Source organism: Hypanus sabinus, chromosome 15 (assembly GCF_030144855.1).
Source record: "Hypanus sabinus isolate sHypSab1 chromosome 15, sHypSab1.hap1, whole genome shotgun sequence".
Lineage (NCBI taxonomy): Eukaryota > Metazoa > Chordata > Chondrichthyes > Myliobatiformes > Dasyatidae > Hypanus > Hypanus sabinus.
The window spans coordinates 91,200,258-91,227,201 of NC_082720.1; the positions used below are offsets into that span (position 1 = coordinate 91,200,258).

At 53.9% G+C, this 26,944-nt stretch overlaps 2 protein-coding genes across 5 annotated transcripts in view; both read left to right on the forward strand.

Annotated features, from left to right (window-relative positions):
• The window catches only part of LOC132405705 (tyrosine-protein kinase ITK/TSK-like), a 95,561-nt gene extending 81,999 nt beyond the window's left edge, over positions 1 to 13,562 (forward strand). The window contains exons 15-19 of one of the 3 annotated variants that reach the window (XM_059990734.1): positions 4,489 to 4,553; positions 6,495 to 6,613; positions 7,592 to 7,749; positions 9,910 to 9,969; positions 11,433 to 13,562. In XM_059990734.1, the coding sequence (XP_059846717.1) occupies positions 4,489 to 4,553; positions 6,495 to 6,613; positions 7,592 to 7,749; positions 9,910 to 9,969; positions 11,433 to 11,507 (477 nt within the window). In that variant the 3' untranslated portion in view covers positions 11,508 to 13,562. Of the gene's footprint in view, positions 1 to 4,488; positions 4,554 to 6,494; positions 6,614 to 7,591; positions 7,750 to 9,909 lie in introns of all 3 variants that reach the window. The other 2 variants (XM_059990733.1, XM_059990735.1) reach the window with 2 other exon arrangements.
• Positions 13,563 to 26,325: 12,763 nt separating this feature from the next.
• The window catches only part of cyfip2 (cytoplasmic FMR1 interacting protein 2), a 180,223-nt gene continuing 179,604 nt past the window's right edge, over positions 26,326 to 26,944 (forward strand). For both annotated transcript variants that reach the window (XM_059990728.1, XM_059990727.1), the window contains exon 1: positions 26,326 to 26,529. The gene's annotated coding sequence lies outside the window, so the exon portion shown is untranslated. The remainder of the gene's footprint in view (positions 26,530 to 26,944) is intronic.

Here is a 26,944-nt window from a genome sequence, read left to right on the forward strand (position 1 = left end):
GGCCGCGTGGGTTTCTCCTGAGTTCAATTCCCACACCAGACTGTCAGGAGTTTGTATGTTCTCCCTGTGACCGCGCGGGTTTCTCCCGAGTTCAATTCCCACACCAGACTGTCAGGACTTTGTACGTTCTCCCTGTGACCGCGCGGGTTTCTCCCGAGTTCAATTCCCACACCAGACTGTCAGGACTTTGTACGTTCTCCCTGTGACCGTGTGGGTTTCTCCCGAGTTCAATTCCCACACCAGACTGTCAGGAGTTTGTACATTCTCCCTGTGGCCGCGTGGGTTTCTCCCGAGTTCAATTCCCACACCAGACTGTCAGGAGTTTGTACGTTCTCCCTGTGGCCGCGTGGGTTTCTCCCGAGTTCAATTCCCACACCAGACTGTCAGGAGTTTGTATGTTCTCCCTGTGACCGCGTGGGTTTCTCCCGAGTTCAATTCCCACACCAGACTGTCAGGACTTTATATGTTCTCCCTGTGACCGCGTGGGTTTCTCCCGAGTTCAATTCCCACACCAGACTGTCAGGAGTTTGTACGTTCTCCCTGTGACCGCGGTTTCCCCCGAGTGCTAAGGTTTCCTCCCACAGTCCAAAGACGGGCAGATTAGGGTCAGTAAGTTGTGGGCATGCTGTGTTGTCCCAGGAAACATAGTGACACTCGTGGGCTGCCCCAGCACATCCTTGGAGGGTGTTGGTCGTTGACATAAACAGCACGCTCTACTGTATGTTTGAGTTACATGAGACAAATAAAGCAAATCTTTGTCTCTCTTTTCTCTTATCTAAGAGCCTTTCGAACACCTCTGTCATCCCACCTGAGCGGTTTATTCCAGGCTCCCACCACTCTCTATGTAAAAAAAAATCTTGCCCCTCACATCTCCTTTGAAATGCACGCCCTCTGGTATTAGGCATTCCAATCCTGTGGAAAAGATTCTGTCTGTCTACTCGATCGATGTCTCTCACAATCTTATAAACCTCTATCATAAACCCTCAGCCTCCACCACTCCAGGGAAAACAACCCACGTTTGTCCATCCTCTTGTTATAGTTCATGCCCTCTAAACGAGGCAGAACCCTGAATCTGTGGTGGAGTTCACCCCCCCCCAAGGGCATGCAATCAACAATGCACTGCCTGAGGGGCATTATTGTAAGATGTATCTGGATGAGAACTTGAATCAGCCCAGAAGTCTTGGTAAGGTAAATGGGAAAAGTACAGTAGGGATTTGATGGGCTGAAAGGTCTATGCTGTGTGACCATGGACAAAACCCTGAGACACCAGCATTAATCTTACCAGGGTCTGACTATGTCCAGCTCAGCTGGAAGGGGTTGGGTTGCCTCTGAGTTTAAACCCCCGACTCCTCCTTGCAGGAGGTGGGAATAAGGGATTCCATTTCCTTATGCCCAGGGTCTGACACCTGCAGTATACACAGCCCCCACTGTCCCAGTGAGAGCAGCCAGGACCCTACACTGACCCCGCACTCCATGAGGCCCTGTCCTCTGTCCCCACCGTACTCTGTCAGCTATTTCCTCCAGACAGAACATAAAACTTGGAACATACTGTAGAACAGTACAGGCCCTTCGGCCCACAATGTTGTGCTGACCTTTCAGCCTATTCTGAGATTGGTCAAACCCTTCCCTCCCACACAACCTCCATTTCTCTATCATTTGCGTCAAACTCAAATTATCAAAGTGCACATATGTCAAAGTGCAGATTTGTTAAATATGTAAATTTATCAAAGTGTATATATGTCAAATATTTAAATCTAACAAAGTGCAGATTTGATTTCTAGTATGCATTTACAGGAAAATAGAGTATAATAGAATTTATGAAAAGCTATACATAAACTTTGACCCTAATGTACCTGCCTCTATCACCACCCCTGGCAGGGTGTTCCACACACCCACCACTCTGTGTGTAAAAAACCCACCTCTGGTGTCCCCCACATTTTCTCCTCCAATCACCTTAAAATTATGTCCCCTGATATTAGGCATTTTTGCCCTGGGGAAAGATGTGGGGTGGGTTGGGTTTCGAAAGTAGGGTTATAGAGAGCGTAGAGCACATGGAGTGGGGAGAGAGGGTGTTTAGGATTCCATCACAACCAGAACCCGGTTTAATGTCACTGGCAGACATATGTATATGGTGAAAGTTGCTAGCAGTACGCTGTAAAACTATGAATTATAACAAGAAATAAGGATCTATATATTTAATTAAAGTAAGTAGGTAGTGCAGAAAAAGAGGGAAAATAGTGAGGTGGTGTTCATGGGGTCATGGACCGTTCAGAAATCCGATGGTGGAGGGGAAGAAGCTGTTCCTGAATCATTGAGTGTGGGTCTTCAGGCTCCAGTACCTCCTCCCCAGTGGCAGCAACAACAGGGCATGTTCTGGGTGATGGGATCCTTCATGATGGATGCCACCTTTTTGAAGGTGTCTATGATGCTGGTGAAACCATTGCCCATGATGGAGCTGGCTGGGTTTACAACTTACTGCAGTTTTTTCTGATCCTGTGCAGTGGACCTTCCATACTAGACGGTGATGCCACCGGTTACCAGTTGCTGGGTTCTGACTCAGGACAGGATCTGGGGAAGACGGGCACCCCCTCTCCACCCCTGACACACTGCATGCTATTGGGATGTGAGAGCAAACAGGAGTCACAGGTTCATAGACTCTGCAGGCTCTTCAGACCACCTGGATCATACTGAACTGTTAATCTGCCTAGTCCCTTCGTCTGCACCCAGACTGTGAGCTCCCCATACCTTCCCATCCATGTACCTACCCAAACTTCTCTTAAATATTGAAATCAACCATTTCCACTGGCAGCTTGTTCCACACTGTCACCACCCTCTGAGTGAATAAGTTTGCCCTCATCTTCCCCTTAAACATTTAACTTTTCACCCTTGACCCATGACATCTGGTTGCAGTCTCACCAAACCTCAGTGGGAAAAGCCTCCCTATCTATACCCCTCATAATAGAATAGTAAAGCACAGTGCAGGCCCTTCAGCCCACAATGTTGTGCTGACCCTTAAACCCTGCCTCCCACTTTAAATTCCTGCATACATCTGCCTAGTAGCCTCTTAAATTTCACTAGTGTATCTGCCTCCACCACTGACTCAGGCAGTGCATTCCATGCACCAACCACTCTCTGAGTAAAAAACCTTCCTCTAATATCCCCCTTGAACTTCCTTCCCCTTACCTCAAAGCCATGTCCTCTTGTACTGAGCAGTGGTGCCCTGGGGAAGAGGTGCTGGCTGTCCACTCTATCTATTCCTCTTAATATCTTGTACTCCTCTATCATGTCTCCTCTCATCCTCCTTCTCTCCAAAGAGTAAAGTCCTAGCTCCCTTAATCTCTGATCATAATCCATACTCTCTAAACCAGGCAGCATCCTGGTAGATCACCACTGTACCCTTTCCAATGCTTCCACATCCTTCCTATAGTGAGAAGACCAGAACTGGACACAGTACTCTAAGTGTGGCCTAACCAGAGTTTTATAGAGCTGCATCATTACCTCTTAAACTCTATCCCTTGACTTCTGAAAGCTAACACCCCATAAGCTTTCTTAATTACCCTATCTACCTGTGAGGCAACTTTCAGGGATCTGTGGACATGTACCCCCAGATCTCTCTGCTCCTCCACACTACCAAGTATCCTGCCATTTACTTTCTACTCTGCCTTGGAGTTTGTCCTTCCAAAGTGTACCACCACACACTTCTCCGGGTTGAACTCCATCTGCCACTTCTCAGTCCACTTCTGCATCCTATCAATGTCTCTCTGCAATCTTCGACAATCCTCTACTCTATCCACAATACCACCAACCTTTGTGTTGTCTGCAAACTTGCCAACCCACCCTTTTACCCCCACATCCAGGTTGTTAATAAAAATCACAAAAAGTAGGGGTCCCAGAACTGATCTTTATGGGACACCACTAGTCACAACCCTCCAATCTGAATGTACTTCCTCCATCATGACCCTCTGCCTTCTACAGGCAAGCCAATTCTGAATCCACCTGGCCAAACTTCCCTGGATCCCATGCCTTCTGACATTCTGAATAAGCCTACTGTCTATAATTTTGTGTACATCATTTAAATCTCCCCTCAGTCTTCTACATTCCTGGAAATTGAGTTCCACCTTTCCCTATAACTCAGGACCTCAAATTATGGCAACATCCTTGTAAATTTTCTCTGCTGTCTTTCAAATTGTATTGATATCTTTCCTATGGGTAGGTTACCAGAACCACACACAGTACTGCAATACCCAGGGGAAACCCACACGGTCATGGGGAGCATGTAGCTTCACCCAGTCAGTGCTGGAGGTCGGAATTTGACCCAGGTCTCTGGTGCTGGGTGCAGCAGGTCTACACACTGCATCACTGGACTGCCTGGTTGACCAGTGTTTTCTGTCTGTTGTTGAAGAGCATTGCAAGCGTTGGGGATCTGGAATTGTGAACCATTCAGGGAGTGCGTAATGGAGAAGTAACCTCTCTCTGCTGTCGTTACAGGCAGCTCGGAACTGTCTCGTTGGAGATTCGCTCATCATCAAAGTATCAGATTTTGGAATGACAAGGTAATGAGATATTCACAGTGGGTAAGGTAGTCTGCTTCTTTAGCCAAGGGATGGGAAATATCGTTAGACAGAGAATTCATGGATCTACACAAGATTCATATTTATTTGCATCAACAAAACAACAGCAACACAAGTTGAGATTGTTTAACGTCCCGTTCATGGGTTCATTGTCCATTCAGAAATCTGACCATGGAGGGAATAATGGGGCAGTGCTCATGGATTCATTGTTTATTCAGAAATCTGATGGCAGAGGAGAAGAAGCTGTTCCTGAATTATTGAGTGTGTTTCTTCAGGCTCCTGTACCTCCTCTCTGCTGGTGGCAATGAGCAGAGGGCATGTCCTGGGTCTGTAATGATGGATACCACCTTTATGAGGCATCGCCTTTTGAGGATATCCTTGATGCTGGGGAGTCTGGTGTCCATGATGGTGCTGGCTGAGTTTATAACTTTCTGTAGCTTTTTCTGACCCTGTGCAGTGACCCATCCGTACCAGACACGGAGACAACTAGTCAGTGCTGACCAATCATGCACCCCCCCCCTTTGCAACTCCCCTTACCCCTCAGTGTACCACTGAGCCACCAGTGTGGGGGGAGAACAGGAGCATCTGGGGAAACCCCGCTGTAACAGGGAGAACGTGCAAACTTCACACAGAGGATGGGATCAAAACCGGCTCCCTGTCACTGAGGTACCCTGATTCTACAGCTGGAGGTTCTTGACCCATGGGCCAGAGTGCTCGTTCTTGGCCAACGTCCCACCCGGTGGTGTGGCCTCAAGGGAAAGCAGGTGATACAGTTATTGCTGTGTTGCGGTCTGTGGGATCTTTACATTCCCTGTCGCAGGCTGGCCCAGGAGCGCAGTGCTTAGCACAACTCTATTACAGAGCTAGCGACCCCTGTTGACAGATCAGCAGTACAGGCCCTTTGGCCCACAAAGTTGTGCTAGCCTTTTATCCTACTCCAAGCCCTTCCCTCCCACTCAGCCCTCCATTTTTCCATCATCCTTGTGCCTATCTGAGTCTCTCAAGGGTGCCATGGTGGTGTAGCGGGTAGCATGATACTACTGCGTCTCAGGGATTCGGAGCTGAAAGATCAATCATGGCATCCTCTGTAAGGAGTTTGTACGTTCCTCTCAGTGAGTGCTCGGGTTTCCTCCCACAGCCCAAACATTTAGTAGGTTTGTATGTTGCTGTAAACCGTCCTGTGACTAGTGTAGGTCTGTATCAGTGACTGCTGGATGGGCCGGAACGGCCTGCTCCACACTTTATCTCAATGAATACATTTTTAAGAAGATGTCCCTAATGTATCTGCTTCGACCACCACCCCGGCAGAGCATTCCCACACCCGCCACTCTCTGTTAAAAACCTACCTCTGACATCCCCTCTACACTTTCCTCCAATCACCTTAAAGTTATGTCCCTGTGTGTTAGACATTTCTGCCCTGGGAAGAGGTTTCTGGCTGCCGACTGCCCCTCACTCTCTAGGTTTGACCATAACGTACAGGAGCAGAATTAAGCCATTCAGCCCATCAAATCTACTCTGCTATTCTATCATGGCTGATTTATTATCCTTCTCAACCTTACTCTCCTGCATTCTCCCCGTAACCATTGACACCCTGACTAAGCAAGAACCTATCAACCTCTGCTTTAAATATACCCAGTGATTTGGCATCCACAGTCATCTGTGGCAATGAATTCCACAGACTCACCACCCTCTGGCTACAAAAATTCCTTCTCATCTCTGTTCTAAATGGACGTCCCTCTATTTTGAGGCTGTGCTGTCTGGTCCTAGACTCTCCACAGCCACCTATCTAGGCCTTTTGATATTTGACAAGTTTCAATTAGATTCCCCGTCACTGTTCTAAACTCCAGTGAATACAGGCCCAGAGACATCAAACGCTCCTCATACATTAACCTTTCATTCCTGGAATTGTTTGTTTGCCTGAAGGTTTGTCCTCGATGACCAGTACACCAGCTCCTCTGGCTCCAAATTCCCCGTCAAGTGGTCAGCTCCTGAAGTTTTCCGGTATTCCAAGTTCAGCAGCAAGTCCGACATCTGGTCATTTGGTGAGAAGCTCCTGGACCCAGATGGGGGATGTGCAGTGTTGAAGGGGATGTGGGATTAGGAGAATGGGCGAGAGAGGGCAGATGCAATGCAACATTGGCAGGTGTATGGTCATGCACTCTGTAGAGGGAATAAAAGTGAGAAATGAGGAGAAAATTCAGTATTTAAACCTGAAGTTGATAGGTTGTTGATTAGTCAGGGTGTTAAAAGTTAAGGAAGGAGGCAGGAGAATGGGATTGAGAGGGATAATAAATTAGCTGTGATGGAATGGTGGAGCAGACTTGATGGGCCAAATGGCCTAATTGTGCACCTATGTGGGCATGGGGGGAGGGAGTGGGGCTGGAATGTAGGCAGTGGAGGGGATGAGAAAAGGTTTGAAGGGGAGGGGGAACAGAATTGAGAGGGAAGATGAGGAGGGTGCAAGAAGCTGATGGAGGGGTGTGTAATGGAGCGATGGAAAGGTGTGTAATGGGGCAGTGGAGGGGTGTGTAATGGGGCAGTGGAGGGGTGTGTAATGGAGCGATGGAGGGGTGTGTAATGGAGCGATGGAGGGGTGTGTAATGGAGCGATGGAAGGGTGTGTAATGGGGCAGTGGAGGGGTGTGTAATGGAGCGATGGAGGGGTGTGTAATGGAGCGATGGAGGGGTGTGTAATGGAGCGATGGAAAGGTGTGTAATGGGGCAGTGGAGGGGTGTGTAATGGGCAGTGGAGGGGTGTGTAATGGAGCAATGGAGGGGTGTGTAATGGAGCGATGGAGGGGTGTGTAATGGAGCGATGGAAAGGTGTGTAATGGGGCAGTGGAGGGGCGTGTGATGGGGCGATGGAGGGGTGTGTAATGGAGCGATGGAGGGGTGTGTAATGGAGCGATGGAGGGGTGTGTAATGGGGCAGTGGAGGGGTGTGTAAAGGGGCGATGGAGGGGGGTGTAGTGCTCTCAGCGGTGGGAGAGCTGCTATTTACCCTCTGGGTGTCTGTCTACAGGGGTACTGATGTGGGAGGTATTCACCGAGGGGAAGATGCCTTACGATAATTGCTCCAACGCAGAGCTGGTGGAGGAAATCGCGGCTGGATTTCGTCTTCACAAGCCGAAGCTGGCCTCCTGCTCGGTCTACAACATGATGACCTGTTGCTGGTTTGAGGTTCATATTGTTTCACTTATTTATTCACAAATGCAACCTTCGGCCCATCCACCTGTACTCTCCAGAAGCCCTGATCTAACCCGAGTCTAGTGTCAGGACAGTTTATAATCAGCACATCTTTGGACTGTGGGAGGAAACTGGAGCACCCGGAGGAAACCCACATGTACATGGGAAGGAACATAAAAACTTGTTTATATGGGACACTAGACTTGAACTCCGAACTCTGATGTGCAGAGATATAATAGAGTTGTGCTCAGCACTACGTTACCATGGTGCCCCGGTGTTGTGAGCAGTAACTCCCTGTCTCCGGGCAGGGAGCAGAGACTCTGTCCCGGGCGTCAGTGGGTGAGACTGAATCTCACATGGTTCACAATTTAGCACTTGGAACATGGAACTTGGGGCAGACTATAGGACAGGACGTACTATAGGACATAATATTACAGCACAGTGCAGACTCTTTGACCTACAATGTTGTGCCAAACTTTTAAACCTACTCCAAGATCAATCAAACCCTTCCCTCCCACATAACCTCCATTTTTCTATCATCTGTGTACTTATCTAAGAGTTTCTTAAATGTCAATAATGTATCTGCCTCTACCACCTGGCGGGGTGTTTCACACACCCACCACTGTCTGTGTGAAAAAAAACCCACCTCTGACATCCCCCTAGACTTCCCTCCGTTTCCACCCCAGGAAGATGTCTCTGATCTTTGCCTCTTGCCATCTTGTACACCTCTAGCCAGTCTCCTCTCATCCTCCTTTGCTCCAAAGAGAAAGCCCTCGCTCACTAAACCTTTCCTTTGTGTCTGGCATCTTCTCCCTTCCTTTCCAGTCCTGAAGAAGGGTCTCAGCCCGAAACATCGTCTGTTCATTCCCTTCCATAGACGATCCTCCAGCATTGTGTGTGTTGCTCTGGATTTCCAGCAACGACAGAACCCCTTGTGTTTTCTTTGCCTTTCTCTGATGCCCACCGCCAGGTTAAAGGAACCAGTGCCCGAGGAGGTGCCCGCTCATCCCCACGCATGCTGCAATGCAGCCTGGCCCAGTGCAGCAAGAGTCTGCAAGGCTGCAATGTGAAGTTAATGGGCGGTGCCAGGTGATGAGGGGGTTTTGCTGCAATGTGAAGTTAATGGGCGGTGCCAGGTGATGAGGGGGTTTTGCTGCAATGTGAAGTTAATGGGCGGTGCCAGGTGACGAGGGGGTTTTGCTGCAATGTGAAGTTAATGGGCGGTGCCAGGTGATGAGGGGGTTTTGCTGCAATGTGAAGTTAATGGGCGGTGCCAGGTGATGAGGGGGTTTTGCTGCAATGTGAAGTTAATGGGCGGTGCCAGGTGATGAGGGGGTTTTGCTGCAATGTGAAGTTAATGGGCGGTGCCAGGTGACGAGGGGGTTTTGCTGCAATGTGAAGTTAATGGGCGGTGCCAGGTGATGAGGGGGTTTTGCTGCAATGTGAAGTTAATGGGCGGTGCCAGGTGATGAGGGGGTTTTGCTGCAATGTGAAGTTAATGGGCGGTGCCAGGTGACGAGGGGGTTTTGCTGCAATGTGAAGTTAATGGGCGGTGCCAGGTGATGAGGGGGTTTTGCTGTAATGTGAAGTTAATGGGCGGTGCCAGGTGACGAGGGGGTTTTGCTGCAATGTGAAGTTAATGGGCGGTGCCAGGTGATGAGGGGGTTTTGCTGCAATGTGAAGTTAATGGGCGGTGCCAGGTGATGAGGGGGTTTTGCTGCAATGTGAAGTTAATGGGCGGTGCCAGGTGATGAGGGGGTTTTGCTGCAATGTGAAGTTAATGGGCGGTGCCAGGTGATGAGGGGGTTTTGCTGTAATGTGAAGTTAATGGGCGGTGCCAGGTGACGAGGGGGTTTTGCTGCAATGTGAAGTTAATGGGCGGTGCCAGGTGATGAGGGGGTTTTGCTGCAATGTGAAGTTAATGGGCGGTGCCAGGTGATGAGGGGGTTTTGCTGCAATGTGAAGTTAATGGGCGGTGCCAGGTGATGAGGGGGTTTTGCTGCAATGTGAAGTTAATGGGCGGTGCCAGGTGATGAGGGGGTTTTGCTGCAATGTGAAGTTAATGGGCGGTGCCAGGTGATGAGGGGGTTTTGCTGTGTGCTCTGATGTTTCCTGTGGTTTTGTGCTCTGCTCACATGTAAGCTTTTCACACAGGAAGGCCACTCATTTGGCGAGCAGTGGAAAGTCCCACAGAGTGCAGCGCGACACCCGAAGGTGACTGCGGCGAATAGCGCCTCTCCCTGGTGCGTCAGGCAATGGGTGTGGGAACAGATCCAGAGCGAACGCCTCAGCACCAGGATCCCTGCCCAGTGTGCTCACCCCTCCCCGGCCCAGAGGCTTGCTTTGTTTCAGACAGCCATAAACTTTAACTTGAGACTGTCTGCAGAGAGGCTGCCCAGACCACTGATAAAGACATTGTTCCAAATTTACAGCACCTGCAGTGCCATTTTGTCGCCACCAGCAGGGTCCCTGCTCCCTTCCTCCTACCACTGGGGTGGGGGTGTAGGTGTCATGGTCAGCTGCTCCCATCATAGGAGGTCGCCACGGTCTGGTCCTCCCACCACAGTGGGCGCCACAGTCTGGCCCTGCCACCATATGGGTGGAGCTGACACAGCTCCCAGTCCTCCCATCATGGGGGCAATGTGCACCCCCGCCCTGCTGAGGATAGTCTGGGGGGGGTGTGGGAGAGGTGAGCGTGGCTAGAGAGGACCCGATTGGGATAAACAGCATCAGGGCAGAGAATGGGAATTTCATACCCCACACACCCAGAGTAGAGGTATCTGTGAAGCAGAGTGAGGATACTTGGTGTGTGATAGAATGATAGAACACTACAGGCCCTTCAGTCCATCTAGTCTGTGCTGAACTGTTATTCTGCCTAGTCCCGTTGACCTGGACCTAGGACCTTCACAACCCATCCATGTACCTATCCAAACCTCTCTGAAATCAAACTCACATCCACCAGTTCCACAGGCAGCTCGTTCCACATTTCACACCCACTGGTGAAGATGCACCCCTCAGATTCCCCTTAACCATTTCTGCTTTCACCCTTAGCCCATGACCTCTTGTTCTAGTCTCACCCAAACTCAGTGAAAAGGCCTTCTTGTATTTACCCTATCGTCACCTCTCATAATTTTACCCATCACGGGTCTCGGCCTGAAACATTGACTGTACTCTTTCCCACAGATGCTGCCTGGCCTGCTGAGTTCCTCCAGCATTGTGCACTTGTTGCTTAGATTTCCAGCATCTGCAGAATTTCTTGTCCCCCTCATAATTTTGTATACCTCTATGAAATCTCCCCACATTCTCAGAAATAAAGTCCTCACCTATTCAACTTTTCCCTGTAACTCAAGTCCTGGCAACATCCTTGTAAATCTCTGCATTCTTTCCATCTTCTGGCATCTTTCCTGTAGGTAGGTGACTAGAACTGCACACAGTACTCAAAATTTGGTCTCAATTGAGGATCTGAGAAGGAATGCTTTCATTGGGGGACGGGCTGGTATCCTGAACATACAGCCTGTGGGGTGGGGTGGCTGAGACTCCCACAATATTTGTATCTGCATGAACGTTTGGATAGATTCTGCAAGATGACAAACGTGTCCATGTGGTGTGAGCCTTTCACCTCCAGGACACCGTAACCCACCAGTACATCTAATCTTTCATTTTATCTCCTCGCTCAGAGACCTGAAGAGCGGCCATCGTTCTATGAACTGCTGAATGAGATAAGGGAGCTCTCTGAACGCGAGGACCTGTAAGCAGACAGCGGAGATGGCCTGGCCGCAGAATGGACAGCGCAGTTTGGCTACAGGAACACTCCGAATTCTGGGCGACAGTTACTAAATATTTATTTATTATGTATTAAAATAATTTTGACTTGGGGAATGCTCTCCCGTGGAGGTAGAGCTCTCTAGAGATTTCGGACACAATATCGGTAATGGCGGTTGGTAATCTCGGTAGATATCCCATTTGTTACTGAACCTCACTGGTACTGAGGCCAATTGCAGACCCAGAGTGTCCACCAGAGCTGAGCATCAGGGATAAGACCATAAAACATAGAAGCAGAATGAGGCCATTCAGCCCACTGAGTCTGTTGTACCGTTCCATGATGGATGATTCATTCTCCCTCTCCACCCCATTCTCCTGCCTCCTCCCTGTAACCTTTGTTGCTCTGACTAATCAAGAACATATCAAGCCCCATTTTAAATAGTCCCAATGAGTTGTCTGTGGTAATGAACTCCAGATTCACCACCCTCTGGCTAAAGAAATTCTACCTTATCTATTCTAAGGCCGGGCCCTCTGGTCCATTCTCTTCATATCCACTCTATCAAGCCTTTCAATATCTGGTAGGTTTCAACAAGATTCCCCCAAATTTTTCTAAACGCCAGCGTGTACAGGGCCAGAGACATCAAATGCTCCTCATACATTAACCCTTTCATTCCCAGAGTCATTCTCAAGAACCTCCTCTGGACCCTTTCCATATTCTCTTAGATAAAGGGCCCAAAATTGCTCCACAATACTCCAAAAGCAAGCAAGTGGACATACTCTGAATCAATTGACAGCCAGACAAAGCAGAAATGATTGCTGACCATTTCCATCCCAGTGACTACATTCCACCCTCCGACTGTAGTGACCAAATGTTCACACTTTGAATAATAAACAGGCCAGTAGATAGAAGTTTGCTTCTGTCAGTCCAGGCATTGAGTATGTGTCCAGTTCTGGGTGGCCCACTACAGGAAGGATGTTGGATAGATTTTTGCACAGTAGGGGAATTAAGGGTTATGGGGACAAGGCAGGTAGGTGGAGATGAGTCCATGGCCAGATCAGCTGTGATCTTATTGAATGGCAGAGCTGGCTCGATGGTCCAGGTGGCTGACTATAGTAGTGATTAATGGGTCCCTTTCGAAATGGCAGGCTGTGACCAGTGGGGTACCGCAAGGTTTGGTGCTGGGGCCGCAGCTGTTTACAATATACGTTAATGATTTAGATGAAGGGATTAAAAGTAACATTAGCAAATTTGCTGATGACACAAAGCTGGGTGGCAGTGTGAAATGTCAGGAGGATGTTATGAGAATGCAGGATGACTTGGACAGGTTGGGTGAGTGGGCAAATGTATGGCAGATGCAGTTTAATGTGGATAAATGTGAGGTTATCCACTTTGGTGTTAAGAACAGGAAGGCAGATTACTATCTAAATGGAGTCAAGTTAGGAAAAGGGGAAGTACAACGAGATCTAGGTGTTCTTGTACATCAGTCAATGAAAGCAAGCATGCAGGTATAGCAGGCAGTGAAGAAAGCTAATGGCATGCTGGCCTTTATAACAAGAGGAATTGGGTACAGGAGTAAAGAGGTCCTTCTGCAGCTGTACAGGGCCCTGGTGAGACTCCACCTGGAGTATTGTGTGCAGTTTTGGTCTCCAAATTTGAGGAAGGACATTCTTGCTATTGAGGGAGTGCAGCGTAGGTTTCACAAGGTTAATTCCCGGAATGGCGGGACTGTCATATGTTGAAAGATTGGAGCGACTGGGCTTGTATACACTGGAATTTAGAAAGATGATCTGATTGAAACATATAAGATTATTAAGGGATTGGACACGCTGGAGGCAGGAAACATGTTCCCGCTGATGGGTGAGTCTAGAACTAGAGGCCACAGTTTAAGAATAAGGGGTAGGCCATTTAGAACAGAGATGCAGAAAAACTTTTTCACCCAGAGAGTGGTGGGTATGTGGAATGCTCTGCCCCAGAAGGTAGTGGAGGCCAAGTCTCTGGATGCATTCAAGAGAGAGTTAGATAGAACTCTTATAGATAGCGGGGTCAAGGGAGAGGGCAGGAACGGGGTACTGATTGTGTATGATCAGCCATGATCACAGTGAATGGCGGTGCTGGCTAGAAATCTGCACCTATTGTCTATTGTCCTGCTCCTGTTTCTTATGTTGAGTATTTGGAGAGGGTGCAGAGGAGGTTTACCTGGTTGCTGCCTGGGTTAGAGGGCAGGTGCTATACCAAGTTGTTTTCTCTGGAGCAGCAGAGGCTGAGGGGACATCTGACAGAGGGTTATAAGATTGTGAGGCATAGATACAGTAGACAGGCAGTATCTTTTTCCCAGGGTGAAAATGTCTAATACCAGAGGGCATGTAATTAAGATGAGAGGGGGTAATTTCACAGGAGATACGAGAGGCAAGTTTTTTTTTACACAGATAATGTGTAGGCAGAAGAGATTTAGTCTAATTTGGCATTGTGCATAGTACAGTGATTGTGGGCTGAAGGGCCTTTCTGTTCTGTTCTATTCTGTGTACCTGAGCTCCCAGAGATGAACCAGACAGTGAACACCCATCATTATTGGAATGAACAAAGTCTATCTGAGATTTTTTTAAACTAGACTATTTTTCAAATTTCCATAACATCTTGAGTAGGAACTTCTTCACTCGGGGTGCTGAGAATGTGGAACGAGCTGCCAGAGGAAGTGGTGGATGCAGATTCTATTTCAACATTTAAGATTAGTTTGGATAAGTTCATGGACGGGAGGGGTTTGGACGGCTATGGTCCAGGATTGGGTCGATGGGACAAATCAGCGGCAGCAGGGAGGTCAGACGACACTGACAGGACTCGGTGAGCTGGGTGATGCTAAGCAGCTCTGCAGTAAATCCAGAGATAACTCCAATCATGTATGGAGTGACCCACAGCTACAGGGCAACAATGATCAAAGGACATCTCCCAGCAGTGTCCAGGGGAAGAGAGATCCCAAAGCGAGGTTAAAATTTACAATTCTGCAGCACAACAGGACCCTAAGACCATAGCAGTAGATTAGTCCATTCAGCCCATTGAGTCTGGTCCACCATTCCATCATGGCTGATTTATTATCCCACTCAACCTCATTCTCCTTCTCTCTGTGACCTTTGATACCCTAACTAATTAAGAACCTATCACCTCCACATTAAATATACCCATTGACTTGGCCTCCACAGCTGTCTGTGGCAATGAATTCCACAGATTCACCACTCCCTGGCTAAAGAAATCCCTGCTCACTCCAGCCTTGACTCCCCACTATAGGAAACATCCTCTTCACATCCACTCTATCTGTGTCCTCTGGTCCTAGACTCCCCCACTATAGGAACATCCTCTCCTCATCCACTCTATCTGTGTCCTCTGGTCCTAGACTCCCCCACTATAGGAACATCCTCTCCTCATCCACTCTATCTGTGTCCTCTGGTCCTAGACTCCCCCACTATAGGAAACATCCTCTCCTCATCCACTCTATCTGTGTCCTCTGGTCCTAGACTCCCCCACTATAGGAAACATCTTCTTCACACCCACTCTATCCAGACCCTTCAATATCAGTTGGTTTCACTGAAATCCTACTCATTCATCTAAACTCCAGTGTGTACAGGCCCAGTGCCATCAAATGCTCTTCATACAGTTTCATTCTCAGTTTAATTCTCGTGAACCCTCTTCGACGCCAGCACACCTTCTCTTAAAGAGCCCAGAATTACTGTTCAATGTCCTATCGGCTGTATTGGGATGGGAGGGGGCCAAAGACATCCAACAATGGATTGACCAGACTGATGGAGAAATTGATCAAATCAGTGGACAGGTGGGTGAAAATTTCGCTGCTGATGCAGCATGGGAACTGAACATGAAGTTGGTTAAACAAGGGCAAACCCATCAACACAAGAGATTCTGCCGATGCTGGAAATCCAGAGCATCACGCACAAAATGCTGGAGGAACTCAGCAGGTCAGGCAACATCTATGGAAATGAATAAACAGTTGATGTTTCGGGCTGAGACTGGAAAGGAAGGGGGATGAAACCCAAATAAGGTGGAGTGTGCAGGAGCTGGTGGGTGAGAGGTGAGACCAGGTGAGGGGGAAGGTGGATGGGTGGGTGAGGGGGATGAAGTGAGACACTGGAAGGTGATAGGTGAGACCAGGTGAGGGGGAAGGTGGGTGGGTGGGGAGGGGATGAAGTGAGACACTGGGAGGTGATAGGTGAGACCAGGTGAGGGGGAAGGTGGGTGGGTGGGGAGGGGATGAAGTGAGACACTGGGAGGTGATAGGTGAGACCAGGTGAGGGGGAAGGTGGGTGGGTGGGGAGGGGATGAAGTGAGACACTGGGAGGTGATAGGTGAGACCAGGTGAGGGGGAAGGTGGGTGGGTGGGGAGGGGATGAAGTGAGACACTGGGAGGTGATAGGTGAGACCAGGTGAGGGGGAAGGTGGGTGGGTGGGGAGGGGATTAAGTGAGACACTGGGAGGTGATAGGTGAGACCAGGTGAGGGGGAAGGTGGGTGGGTGGGGAGGGGATGAAGTGAGACACTGGGAGGTGACAGGTGAGACCAGGTGAGGGGGAAGGTGGGTCGGTGGGGAGGGGATGAAGTGAGACACTGGGAGGTGATAGGTGAGACCAGGTGAGGGGAAAGGTGGGTGGGTGGGGGAGGGGGATGAAGTGAGACACTGGGAGGTGATAGGTGAGACCAGGTGAGGGGGAAGGTGGGTGGATGGGGGAGGGGATGAAGTGAGACACTGGGAGGTGATAGGTGAGACCAGGTGAGGGGGAAGGTGGGTGGATGGGGGAGGGGGATGAAGTGAGACACTGGGAGGTGATAGGTGGATGAGGTAAACAGCTTAAGTAGAAGGAATCTGATAGGAGGGGACAGTGAACCATGGGAGAAAGGGAAAGAGGAGGGGAGCCAGTGGGAAGTAACGGACAGGTGAAGAGAAGACGAGGGTTGAAAGGGGAACTAGAATGGGGAATGGAAAAAGGAGGGATGGTGGCCGAAATTACCTGAAGTTGGTGGAACCGATGCCGTCAGTTTGGAGACTAGTCAGACAGATATGAGGCACTGCTCCTGCAACCTGAAAGTGGCCTCACTGTGGCACGAGGAACCGTGGACAGATGTGCTGGAATGGGAATGGGGAGTGGAATTGAAGTGGGAAGCCACCGGGCTTCCTGCCGAAGCTGTCTGAGAAGGGTCCAGGGAGGGGTGGGAAGTCTACAGTTCTGTGTTACCACCCTTTGTACTAATGGAGCCCTTCATGCCTGAGAGAGAGAGACAGCAGAGAATGTCTGAGGTGGGAAGATGAGACCAGGGTAGTTGAACATTCTGCATCTACAGAAGTCAGTCACCTGGTACAGGAAATATCCAACTATCCTGTAACTGTTATTATTTCAAATGTCTTCTATTATTAATGAAAGTATTTGTGTATTAAGAGATGAATGAAAATGTTTGTAAAACGTTTTACGCATTCTGTTCACATTGAAACATACAGTGAAATGTGTTATTTGCATTAACAGCCAACATTCTGGCACCATGCCGTGGGTTACCCCCAGGACACTGTCTAACACTGTTGGGTGTACAGAGTGGTGCCCCTGCAGACGTTGCCAGGGGTACAGAGTCTTTGAAGCCAGGCCATTCGACCCAACTATGTTATCCTCCAAGCTAGTCCCACTTGTTTGTTTTTGGCTGACATCCGTTTGAACCCCTCCTATTCACGTACTGATCCAAATGACCTTCACGTTATTATCATCACTGCTTTAACCACTTCCTCTGGCAGCTTATTCCAGATACAGTACCCACCACCTTCTGGGTGAACAGGTTCCCCCTCACAACTCTTTTCAGTCTTTCCCCTCTAACCCTAAACCTGCAGCCTAGTTTCCCTTCCCTTGTGAAGAAGATTGTGTTGTTTGGCCCAGTGGGAACAGGCAGGTTAATAGTCTGGCACAGACTACATGGGCCAAAGGGCCTGTGGCTCTGACTCGATGACTCTAGCTCTACCCTTCCTGACTTTCTACTCCTCATCAAAGTCAGTCATCAGTTTCCTCCACTGCAAGGAACAGAGTTCTTCCCTGTCCAAACTCTTCCTGTATCTCAGTCAGAAACAGGCCTTTTGGCCCATCTAGTCCATGCCAAACTATTAAACTGCCTAGTCCCATCAATCTGCACTGGGACCATAGCCCTTCACACCCCCTACCATCCATGTACCTGTCCAACTTTCTCTTGAAACTGAGCTGGCAAACACCGTTAATACTGTCAGCTTGTTCCACCCTCTTAGCAAAGACGTTCCCCCTCTTGTCAATGATTTGGACAATGGAATTGATGGCTTTGTGGCAAAGTTTGTAGGTGGAAAGGTAGATAGTGCTGAGGATGTAATGTGATTGCTGCAGGACTTAGACCAGTGGCAGATGAAATGTATGATAATGCATTTGAGGAGTTGTTTGGCAGTTTTGGGCCTGTACTCACTGGAATTTAGAAGAATACATGTGGATCTCACTGAAACCTACTGAATGTTGAAAGGATGGATGTGGAGAGGATGTTTCCCATGATGGGGGTATCCAGAACAAGAGGGCATAACCTCAGAAATGAGAGGGGACCTTTTAGAACAGAGGTAAGGAGGAATTTTTTTTAGCCAGAGTGTCGTGAATCTGTGGAATGCTCTGCCACAGACTGCAGTGGAGGCCAAGTCCGTGGGTATACTTAGGGCTGGAAGTCGGTCAGGGCATCAAAGGGTATGGTGAGAAGGCAGGTGTATGGGGTTGCGTGGGATCCAGGATCAGCCATGATGGAATGGCAGAACAGAGTTGATGGGCTGGATGGCCTAATTCTGCTCCTATGTCTTATGATACCTAAACTTTTCATCTTTCACCTTGACCCATGACCTCTGGTTCTAGTCCTAGCCAGCCTCAGTGGAAAAAAATCTGTTTGCATTTCCCCTATCTGTACCCCTCATGATTTAATACACTTCTCTGAAATCTCCCCTCAACCTTCTATGTTCCAAGGAATAAAGTCCTAGCCTATTCAATCTTTCCTTATAACTCAGGTCCTTCAGTCCTGGCAACATGCTTGTAAATTTTCTTTGTACTCTTTCAACCTTGGTTACATATTTCCTGTGGGCTGGTGACCAAAACTGCACACAGTACTCCAAATTCAACCTCAACAACTGTGGGAGGGGCTGTCAAACAACCTGCACAGCAAGATCCAAGAGGCAATCATCCTCAGGGTGGTAATCGTGGTCTTTCCTCAACGCAGTATCTTCACCACTGCCCCTCCTATAGTGACCTTACCTCAGTACTGCCTCTCTTAAAGTACTACTGGCCCTCAGTAACACCCCTTCCACAGTGCGACCCTACCTCAGTACCTTCCCTCATAAAGTACTACCCTCCCTCAGTACCGACCTCCCACAGTGCGACCCTCCCTCAGTACCACCCCTCCCACAGTGCGACCCTCCCTTGGTAGCACCCCTACCACAGTGAGACACTCCCTTGGTACCGCCGCTCCCACAGTGTGGCCCTCCCTCAGTCTCTCCCCTCCCACAGAGTGACCCTCCCTCAGTATCTCCCTCCCACAGTGAGCCCCTCCCTCAGTCCCACACCTCCCACAGTGTGACCCTCCCTCAGTACCTCCCTCCCACAGTGTGGCCCTCCCTCAGTCCCGCCCCTCCCACAGTGTGACCCGCCCTCAGACCTACCCTCCCTCAGTACCTCCCTCCCACAGTGTGGCCCTCCCTCAGTCTCTCCCCTCCCACAGAGTGACCCTCCCTCAGTACCTCCCTCCCACAGTGTGACCCTCCCTCAGTCCCGCCCCTCCCACAGTGTGACCCGCCCTCAGGCCTAACCTCCCTCAGTACCTCCCTCCCACAGTGTGACCCTCCCACAGTACCTCCCCCCCACAGTGTGGCCCTCCCTCAGTCCCACCCCTCCCAAAGTGACCCTCCCTCAGTAACTCCCTCCCACAGTGCGCCCCTCCCTCAGTCCCACCCCTCCCACAGTGTGAACCTCCCTCAGTACCTCCCTCCCACAGTGTGACCCTCAGTCTCTCCCCTCCCACAGAGTGACCCTCCCTCAGTCCCGCCCCTCCCACAGTGTGACCCTCCCTCAGTACCTCCCTCCCACAGTGTGACCCTCCCTCAGGCCTACCCCTCCCTCAGTACCTCTCTCCCACAGTGTGACCCTCCCTCAGTCCCGCCCCTCCCACGGTGTGACCCTCCCTCAGTACCTCCCTCCGACAGTGTGACCCTCCCTCAGTCCCGCCCCTCCCACAGTGTGACCCTCCCTCAGGCCTACCCCTCCCTCAGTATCTCCCTCCGACAGTGACCCTCCCTCAGGCCTACCCCTCCCTCAGTATCTCCCTCCGACAGTGACCCTCCCTCAGGCCTACCCCTCCCTCAGTACCTCCCTCCCACAGTGTGACCCTCCCTCAGTCCCGCCCCTCCCACAGTGTGACCCTCCCTCAGGCCTACCCCTCCCTCAGTACCTCCCTCCCACAGTGTGACCCTCCCTCAGTCCCGCCCCTCCCACAGTGTGACCCTCCCTCAGTACCCTCCGACAGTGTGACCCTCCCTCAGTCCCGCCCCTCCCACGGTGTGACCCTCCCTCAGTACCTCCCTCCGACAGTGTGACCCTCCCTCAGTACCTCCCTCCCACAGTGTGACCCTCAGTCCCGCCCCTCCCACGGTGTGACCCTCCCTCAGTAGCTCCCTCCGACAGTGACCCTCCCTCAGTATCTACCTCCGACAGTGTGAACCTCCCTCAGTCCCGCCCCTCCCACTGTATGACCCTCCCTCAGTACCTCCCTCCCACAGTGTGACCCTCCCTCAGTACTGCCTCTCCCATTGTGTGACCCTCCCTCAGTACCACCCCTCCCACAGTGTGACCCTCAGTACCTCCCTCCCAAAGTGTGACCCTCCCTCAGTCCCACCCCTCCCACAGTGTGACCCTCCCTCAGGCCTACCCCTCCCTCAGTACCTCCCTCCCACAGTGTGACCCTCCCTCAGTCCCGCCCCTCCCACAGTGTGACCCTCCCTCAGTACCCTCCGACAGTGTGACCCTCCCTCAGTCCCGCCCCTCCCACGGTGTGACCCTCCCTCAGTACCTCCCTCCGACAGTGTGACCCTCCCTCAGTACCTCCCTCCCACAGTGTGACCCTCCCTCAGTCCCGCCCCTCCCACGGTGTGACCCTCCCTCAGTAGCTCCCTCCGACAGTGACCCTCCCTCAGTATCTACCTCCGACAGTGTGAACCTCCCTCAGTCCCGCCCCTCCCACAGTATGACCCTCCCTCAGTACCTCCCTCCCACAGTGTGACCCTCCCTCAGTACTGCCTCTCCCATTGTGTGACCCTCCCTCAGTACCACCCCTCCCACAGTGTGACCCTCAGTACCTCCCTCCCAAAGTGTGACCCTCCCTCAGTCCCACCCCTCCCACAGTGTGACCCTCCCTCAGTACCTCCCTCCCACAGAGTGACCCTCCCTCAGGCCTACCCCTCCCTCAGTACCTCCCTCCCAGTGTGACCCTCCCTCAGGCCTACCCCTCAGTACCACCCCTCCCACAGTGTGACCCTCAGTACCTCCCTCCCACAGTGTGACCCTCCCTCAGTACCTCCCTCCCACAGAGTGACCCTCCCTCAGTCCCGCCCCTCCCACAGGGTAACCCTCCCTCAGTACCTCCCTCCCACAGTGTGACCCTCCCTCAGTACCTCCCTCCCACAGAGTGACCCTCCCTCAGTCCCGCCCCTCCCACAGTGTGACCCTCAGTACCTCCCTCCCACAGTGAGCCACTCCCTCAGTCCCACCCCTCCCACAGTGTGACCCTCCCTCAGTACCTCCCTCCGACAGTGAGCCCCTCCCTCAGTACATCCCTCCCACAGTGTGACCCTCCCTCAGTACTGCCTCTCCCATTGTGTGACCCTCCCTCAGTACCACCCCTCCCACAGTGTGACCCTCCCTCAGTCCCGCCCCTCCCACGAGTGACCCTCCCTCAGTACCTCCCTCCCTCAGTACCTCCCTCCCACAGTGTGACCCTCACTCAATCCCGCCCCTCCCACGGTGTGACCCTCCCTCAGTACCTCCATCCGACAGTGTGACCCTCCCTCAGTACTGCCTCTCCCATTGTGTGACCCTCCCTCAGTACCACCCCTCCCACAGTGTGACCCTCCCTCAGCACCTCCCTCCCAAAGTGTGACCCTCTCTCAGTCCCGCCCCTCCCACAGTGTGACCCTCCCTCAGGCCTACCCCTCCCTCAGTAGCTCCCTCCCACAGTGTGACCCTCCCTCAGTACCTCCCTCCCACAGTGTGACCCTCCCTCAGGCCTACCCCTCCCTCAGTACCTCCCTCCCACAGTGTGACCCTCCCTCAGTACCTCCCTCCCACAGAGTGACCCTCCCTCAGTCCCGCCCCCCCACAGTGTGACGCTCCCTCAGTACCTCCCTCCCACAGTGTGACCCTCCCTCAGTACCTCCCTCCCACAGTGTGACCCTCCCTCAGTCCCGCCCTCCCACAGTGTGACCCTCCCTCAGTCCCGCCCCTCCCACAGTGTGACCCTCCCTCAGGCCTACCCCTCCCTCAGTACCTCCCTCCCAGTATGACCCTCCCTCAGGCCTACCCCTCCCTCAGTACCTCCCTCCCACAGTGTGACCCTCCCTCAGTACCTCCCTCCCACAGAGTGACCCTCCCTCAGTCCCGCCCCCCCACAGTGTGACCCTCCCTCAGTACCTCCCTCCCACAGTGTGACCCTCCCTCAGTACCTCCCTCTGACAGTGTGACCCTCCCTCAGTACCTCCCCCCCGCAGTGTGACCCTCCCTCAGTACCTCCCTCCCACAGTGTGACCCTCAGTCCCGCCCTCCCACAGTGTGACCCTCCCTCAGTCCCGCTCCTCCCACAGTGACCCTCAGTCCCGACCCTCCCACAGTGTGACCCTCCCTCAGGCCTACCCCTCCCTCAGTACCTCCCTCCCAGTGTGACCCTCCCTCAGGCCTACCCCTCCCTCAGTACCTCCCTCCCAGTGTGACCCTCCCTCAGTACCTCCCTCCCACAGTGTGACCCTCCCTCAGTCCCGCCCCTCCCACAGTGTGACCCTCCCTCAGGCCTACCCCTCCCTCAGTACCTCCCTCCCAGTGTGACCCTCCCTCAGGCCTACCCCTCCCTCAGTACCACCCCTCCCACAGTGTGACCCTCAGTACCTCCCTCCCACAGTGTGACCCTCCCTCAGTACCTCCCTCCCACAGAGTGACCCTCCCTCTGTCCCGCCCCCCACAGTGTGACCCTCCCTCAGTACCTCCCTCCCACAGTGTGACCCTCCCTCAGTACCTTCTTCCGACAGTGTGACCCACCCTCAGTACCTCCCCCCCACAGTGTGACCCTCCCTCAGTACTTCCCTCCCACAGAGTGACCCTCCCTCAGTCCCGCCCCTCCCTCAGGCCTACCCCTCCCTCAGTACCTCCCTCCCACAGTGTGACCCTCCCTCAGGCCTACCCCTCCCTCAGTGTGACCCTCCCTCAGTACCTCCCTCCCACAGTGTGGCCCTCCCTCAGTCCCGCCCCTCCCACGGTGACCCTCCCTCAGTACCTCCCTCCCTCAGTCCCGCACCTCCCACAGTGTGACCCCCCTCAGTACCTCCCTCCCTCAGTCCCGCCCCTCCCACTGTGTGACCCCCCTCAGTACCTCCCTCCCTCAGTCCCGCCCCTCCCACAGTGTGACCCCCCTCAGTACCTCCCTCCCTCAGTCCCGCCCCTCCCACTGTGTGACCCCCCTCAGTACCTCCCTCCCTCAGTCCCGCCCCTCCCACAGTGTGACCTCCCTCAGTACCTCCCTCCCTCAGTCCCGCCCCTCCCACAGTGTGACCCCCCTCAGTACCTCCCTCCCTCAGTCCCGCCCCTCCCACAGTGTGTCCCACCTCAGTACCTCCCTCCCTCAGTCCCGCCCCTCCCACAGTGTGACCCACCTCAGTACCTCCCTCCCTCAGTCCCGCCCCTCCCACAGTGTGACCCCCCTCAGTACCTCCCTCCCTCAGTCCCGCCCCTCCCACGGCGCTCCCTCAGTACCTCCCTCCCTGTCCCGCCCCTCCCACGGTGTGACCCCCCTCAGTACCTCCCTCCCAGTCCCGCTCCCCCCACGGCGCTCCCTCAGTTCCTCCCTCCCTCAGTCCCACCCCTCCCACAGTGTGACCCTCCCTCAGTACCTCCCTCCGACAGTGAGCCCCTCCCTCAGTCCCACCCCTCCCACAGTGTGCCCCTCCCTCAGTACCTCCCTCCCACAGTGTGGCCCTCCCTCAGTCCCGCCCCTCCCACAGTGTGACCCGCCCTCAGACCTACCCTCCCTCAGTACCTCCCTCCCACAGTGTGACCCTCCCTCAGTACCTCCCTCCCACAGTGTGACCCTCAGTACCTCCCTCCCACAGTGTGACCCTCCCTCAGTACCTCCCTCCCACAGAGTGACCCTCCCTCAGTCCCGACCCTCCCACAGGGTAACCCTCCCTCAGTACCTCCCTCCCACAGTGTGACCCTCCCTCAGTACCTCCCTCCCACAGTGACCCTCCCTCAGTCCCGCCCCTCCCACAGTGTGACCCTCCCTCAGTACCGCCCTCCCACAGTGAGCCCCTCCCTCAGTCCCACCCCTCCCACAGTGTGACCCTCCCTCAGTACCTCCCTCCGACAGTGAGCCCCTCCCTCAGTACCACCCTCCCACAGTGTGACCCTCCCTCAGTACCTCCCTCCGACAGTGTGAACCTCCCTCAGTACTGCCTCTCCCATTGTGTGACCCTCCCTCAGTACCACCCCTCCCACAGTGTGACCCTCCCTCAGCACCTCCCTCCCAAAGTGTGACCCTCTCTCAGTCCCGCCCCTCCCACAGTGTGACCCTCCCTCAGTAGCTCCCTCCCACAGTGTGACCCTCCCTCAGTACCTCCCTCCCACAGAGTGACCCTCCCTCAGTCCCGCCCCTCCCACAGTGTGACCCTCCCTCAGGCCTACCCCTCCCTCAGTACCTCCCTCCCAGTATGACCCTCCCTCAGGCCTACCCCTCAGTACCACCCCTCCCACAGTGTGACCCTCAGTACCTCCCTCCCACAGTGTGACCCTCCCTCAGTACCTCCCTCCCACAGAGTGACCCTCCCTCAGTCCCGCCCCCCACAGTGTGACCCTCCCTCAGTACCCTCCCACAGTGTGACCCTCCCTCAGTACCTCCCTCTGACAGTGTGACCCTCCCTCAGTACCTCCCCCCCACAGTGTGACCCTCCCTCAGTACCTCCCTCCCACATTGTGACCCTCCCTCAGTCCCGCCCTCCCACAGTGTGACCCTCCCTCAGTCCCGCTCCTCCCACAGTGACCCTCAGTCCCGACCCTCCCACAGTGTGACCCTCCCTCAGGCCTACCCCTCCCTCAGTACCTCCCTCCCAGTGTGACCCTCCCTCAGGCCTACCCCTCCCTCAGTACCTCCCTCCCAGTGTGACCCTCCCTCAGTACCTCCCTCCCACAGTGTGACCCTCCCTCAGTACCTCCCTCCCTCAGTCCCGCCCCTCCCACAGTGTGACCCTCCCTCAGGCCTACCCCTCCCTCAGTACCTCCCTCCCAGTGTGACCCTCCCTCAGTACCTCCCTCCCAGTGTGACCCTCCCTCAGGCCTACCCCTCTCTCAGTACCACCCCTCCCACAGTGTGACCCTCCCTCAGTACCTCCCTCCAACAGTGTGACCCTCCCTCAGTACCTCCCTCCCATAGAGTGACCCTCCCTCAGTCCCGCCCCCCCACAGTGTGACATTCCCTCAGTACCTCCCTCCCACAGTGTGACCCTCCCTCAGTACCTTCTTCCGACAGTGTGACCCTCCCTCAGTACCTCCCCCGCACAGTGTCCCTCCCTCAGTCCCGCCCTTCCCTCAGGCCTACCCCTCCCTCAGTACCTCCCTCCCTCAGTGTGACCCTCCCTCAGTACCTCCCTCCCACAGTGTGGCCCTCCCTCAGTCCCGCCCCTCCCACGGTGTGACCCTCCCTCAGTACCTCCCTCCCTCAGTCCCGCCCCTCCCACAGTGTGACCCCCCTCAGTACCTCCCTCCCTCAGTCCCGCCCCTCCCACAGTGTGACCCCCCTCAGTACCTCCCTCCCTCAGTCCCGCCCCTCCCACAGTGTGACCCACCTCAGTACCTCCCTCCCTCAGTCCCGCCCCTCCCACGGCGCTCCCTCAGTACCTCCCTCCCTCAGTCCCGCCCCTCCCACGGTGTGACCCTCCCTCAGTACCTCCCTCCCTCAGTCCCGCCCTCCCACAGTGTGACCCTCCCTCAGTCCCGCCCCTCCCACGGTGTGACCCTCCCTCAGTACCTCCCTCCCTCAGTCCCGCCCCTCCCACAGTGTGACCCTCCCTCAGTCCCGCCCTCCCACAGTGTGACCCCCCTCCCTCCCTCAGTCCCGCCCTCCCACAGTGTGACCCTCCCTCAGTCCCGCCCTCCCACAGTGACCCTCCCTCAGTCCCGCCCCTCCCACAGTGTGACCCCCCTCAGTACCTCCCTCCCTCAGTCCCGCCCTCCCACAGTGTGACCCTCCCTCAGTCCCGCCCTCCCACAGTGTGACCCTCCCTCAGTCCCGCCCTCCCACGGTGTGACCCACCTCAGTACCTCCCTCCCTCAGTCCCGCCCTCCCACAGTGTGACCCTCCCTCAGTACCTCCCTCCCAGTCCCGCCCCTCCCACGGTGTGACCCTCCCTCAGTACCTCCCTCCCTCAGTCCCGCCCCTCCCACAGTGTGACCCCCCTCAGTACCTCCCTCCCTCAGTCCTGCCCCTCCCACAGTGTGACCCTCCCTCAGTACCGCCCCTCCCACAGTGTGACCCCCCTCAGTACCTCCCTCCCAGTCCCGCCCCTCCCACGGCGCTCCCTCAGTGCGGGGGTTGCCTGGCCGCCCGTCCCCGGGCCGAGGGGAGGGAGCGCTTTCCGGAGACGCTTCGCTCGGCGCTGCGGCTGCGGCTGAGGAGCGGGCGGCCATCTTTGGCTTTGTGTGAAGCGGCGGGCGGTGGCAGATCTGCGGGACAGAGGTGAGCCCGCAGCCCGGTACCCGGGCATCCGGAGACCCGCATCCGTACCGCAACCCGCCCGCAGCGCGTCCCGATCGACCTGCACCTGACCCGGTTAGCGGCGCCCGCCCTTGTTTACGCGGTCGATGCGGTTGCCTCCATCCCCGGGAAACGGACCGATACTGCGTCCCCAGCGCACCCTCCCTCCACATTCACTTGCATTCCCATCCTCTCACCTCTTCTGTCATCTCATTCCCTCCTACCCCGACCACCTCCCCTATCCCATCCCCAGTCTCCCTTCTCCCCCTCCCTCCTCCTGGTGTAGGGTCTGGAGGGGGCTCACAGAGACGGGGAGGGGTGTAGGGTCCGGAGGGGGCTCACAGAGATGGGGAGGGGTGTAGGGTCCGGAGGGGGCTCACAGAGACGGGGAGGGGTG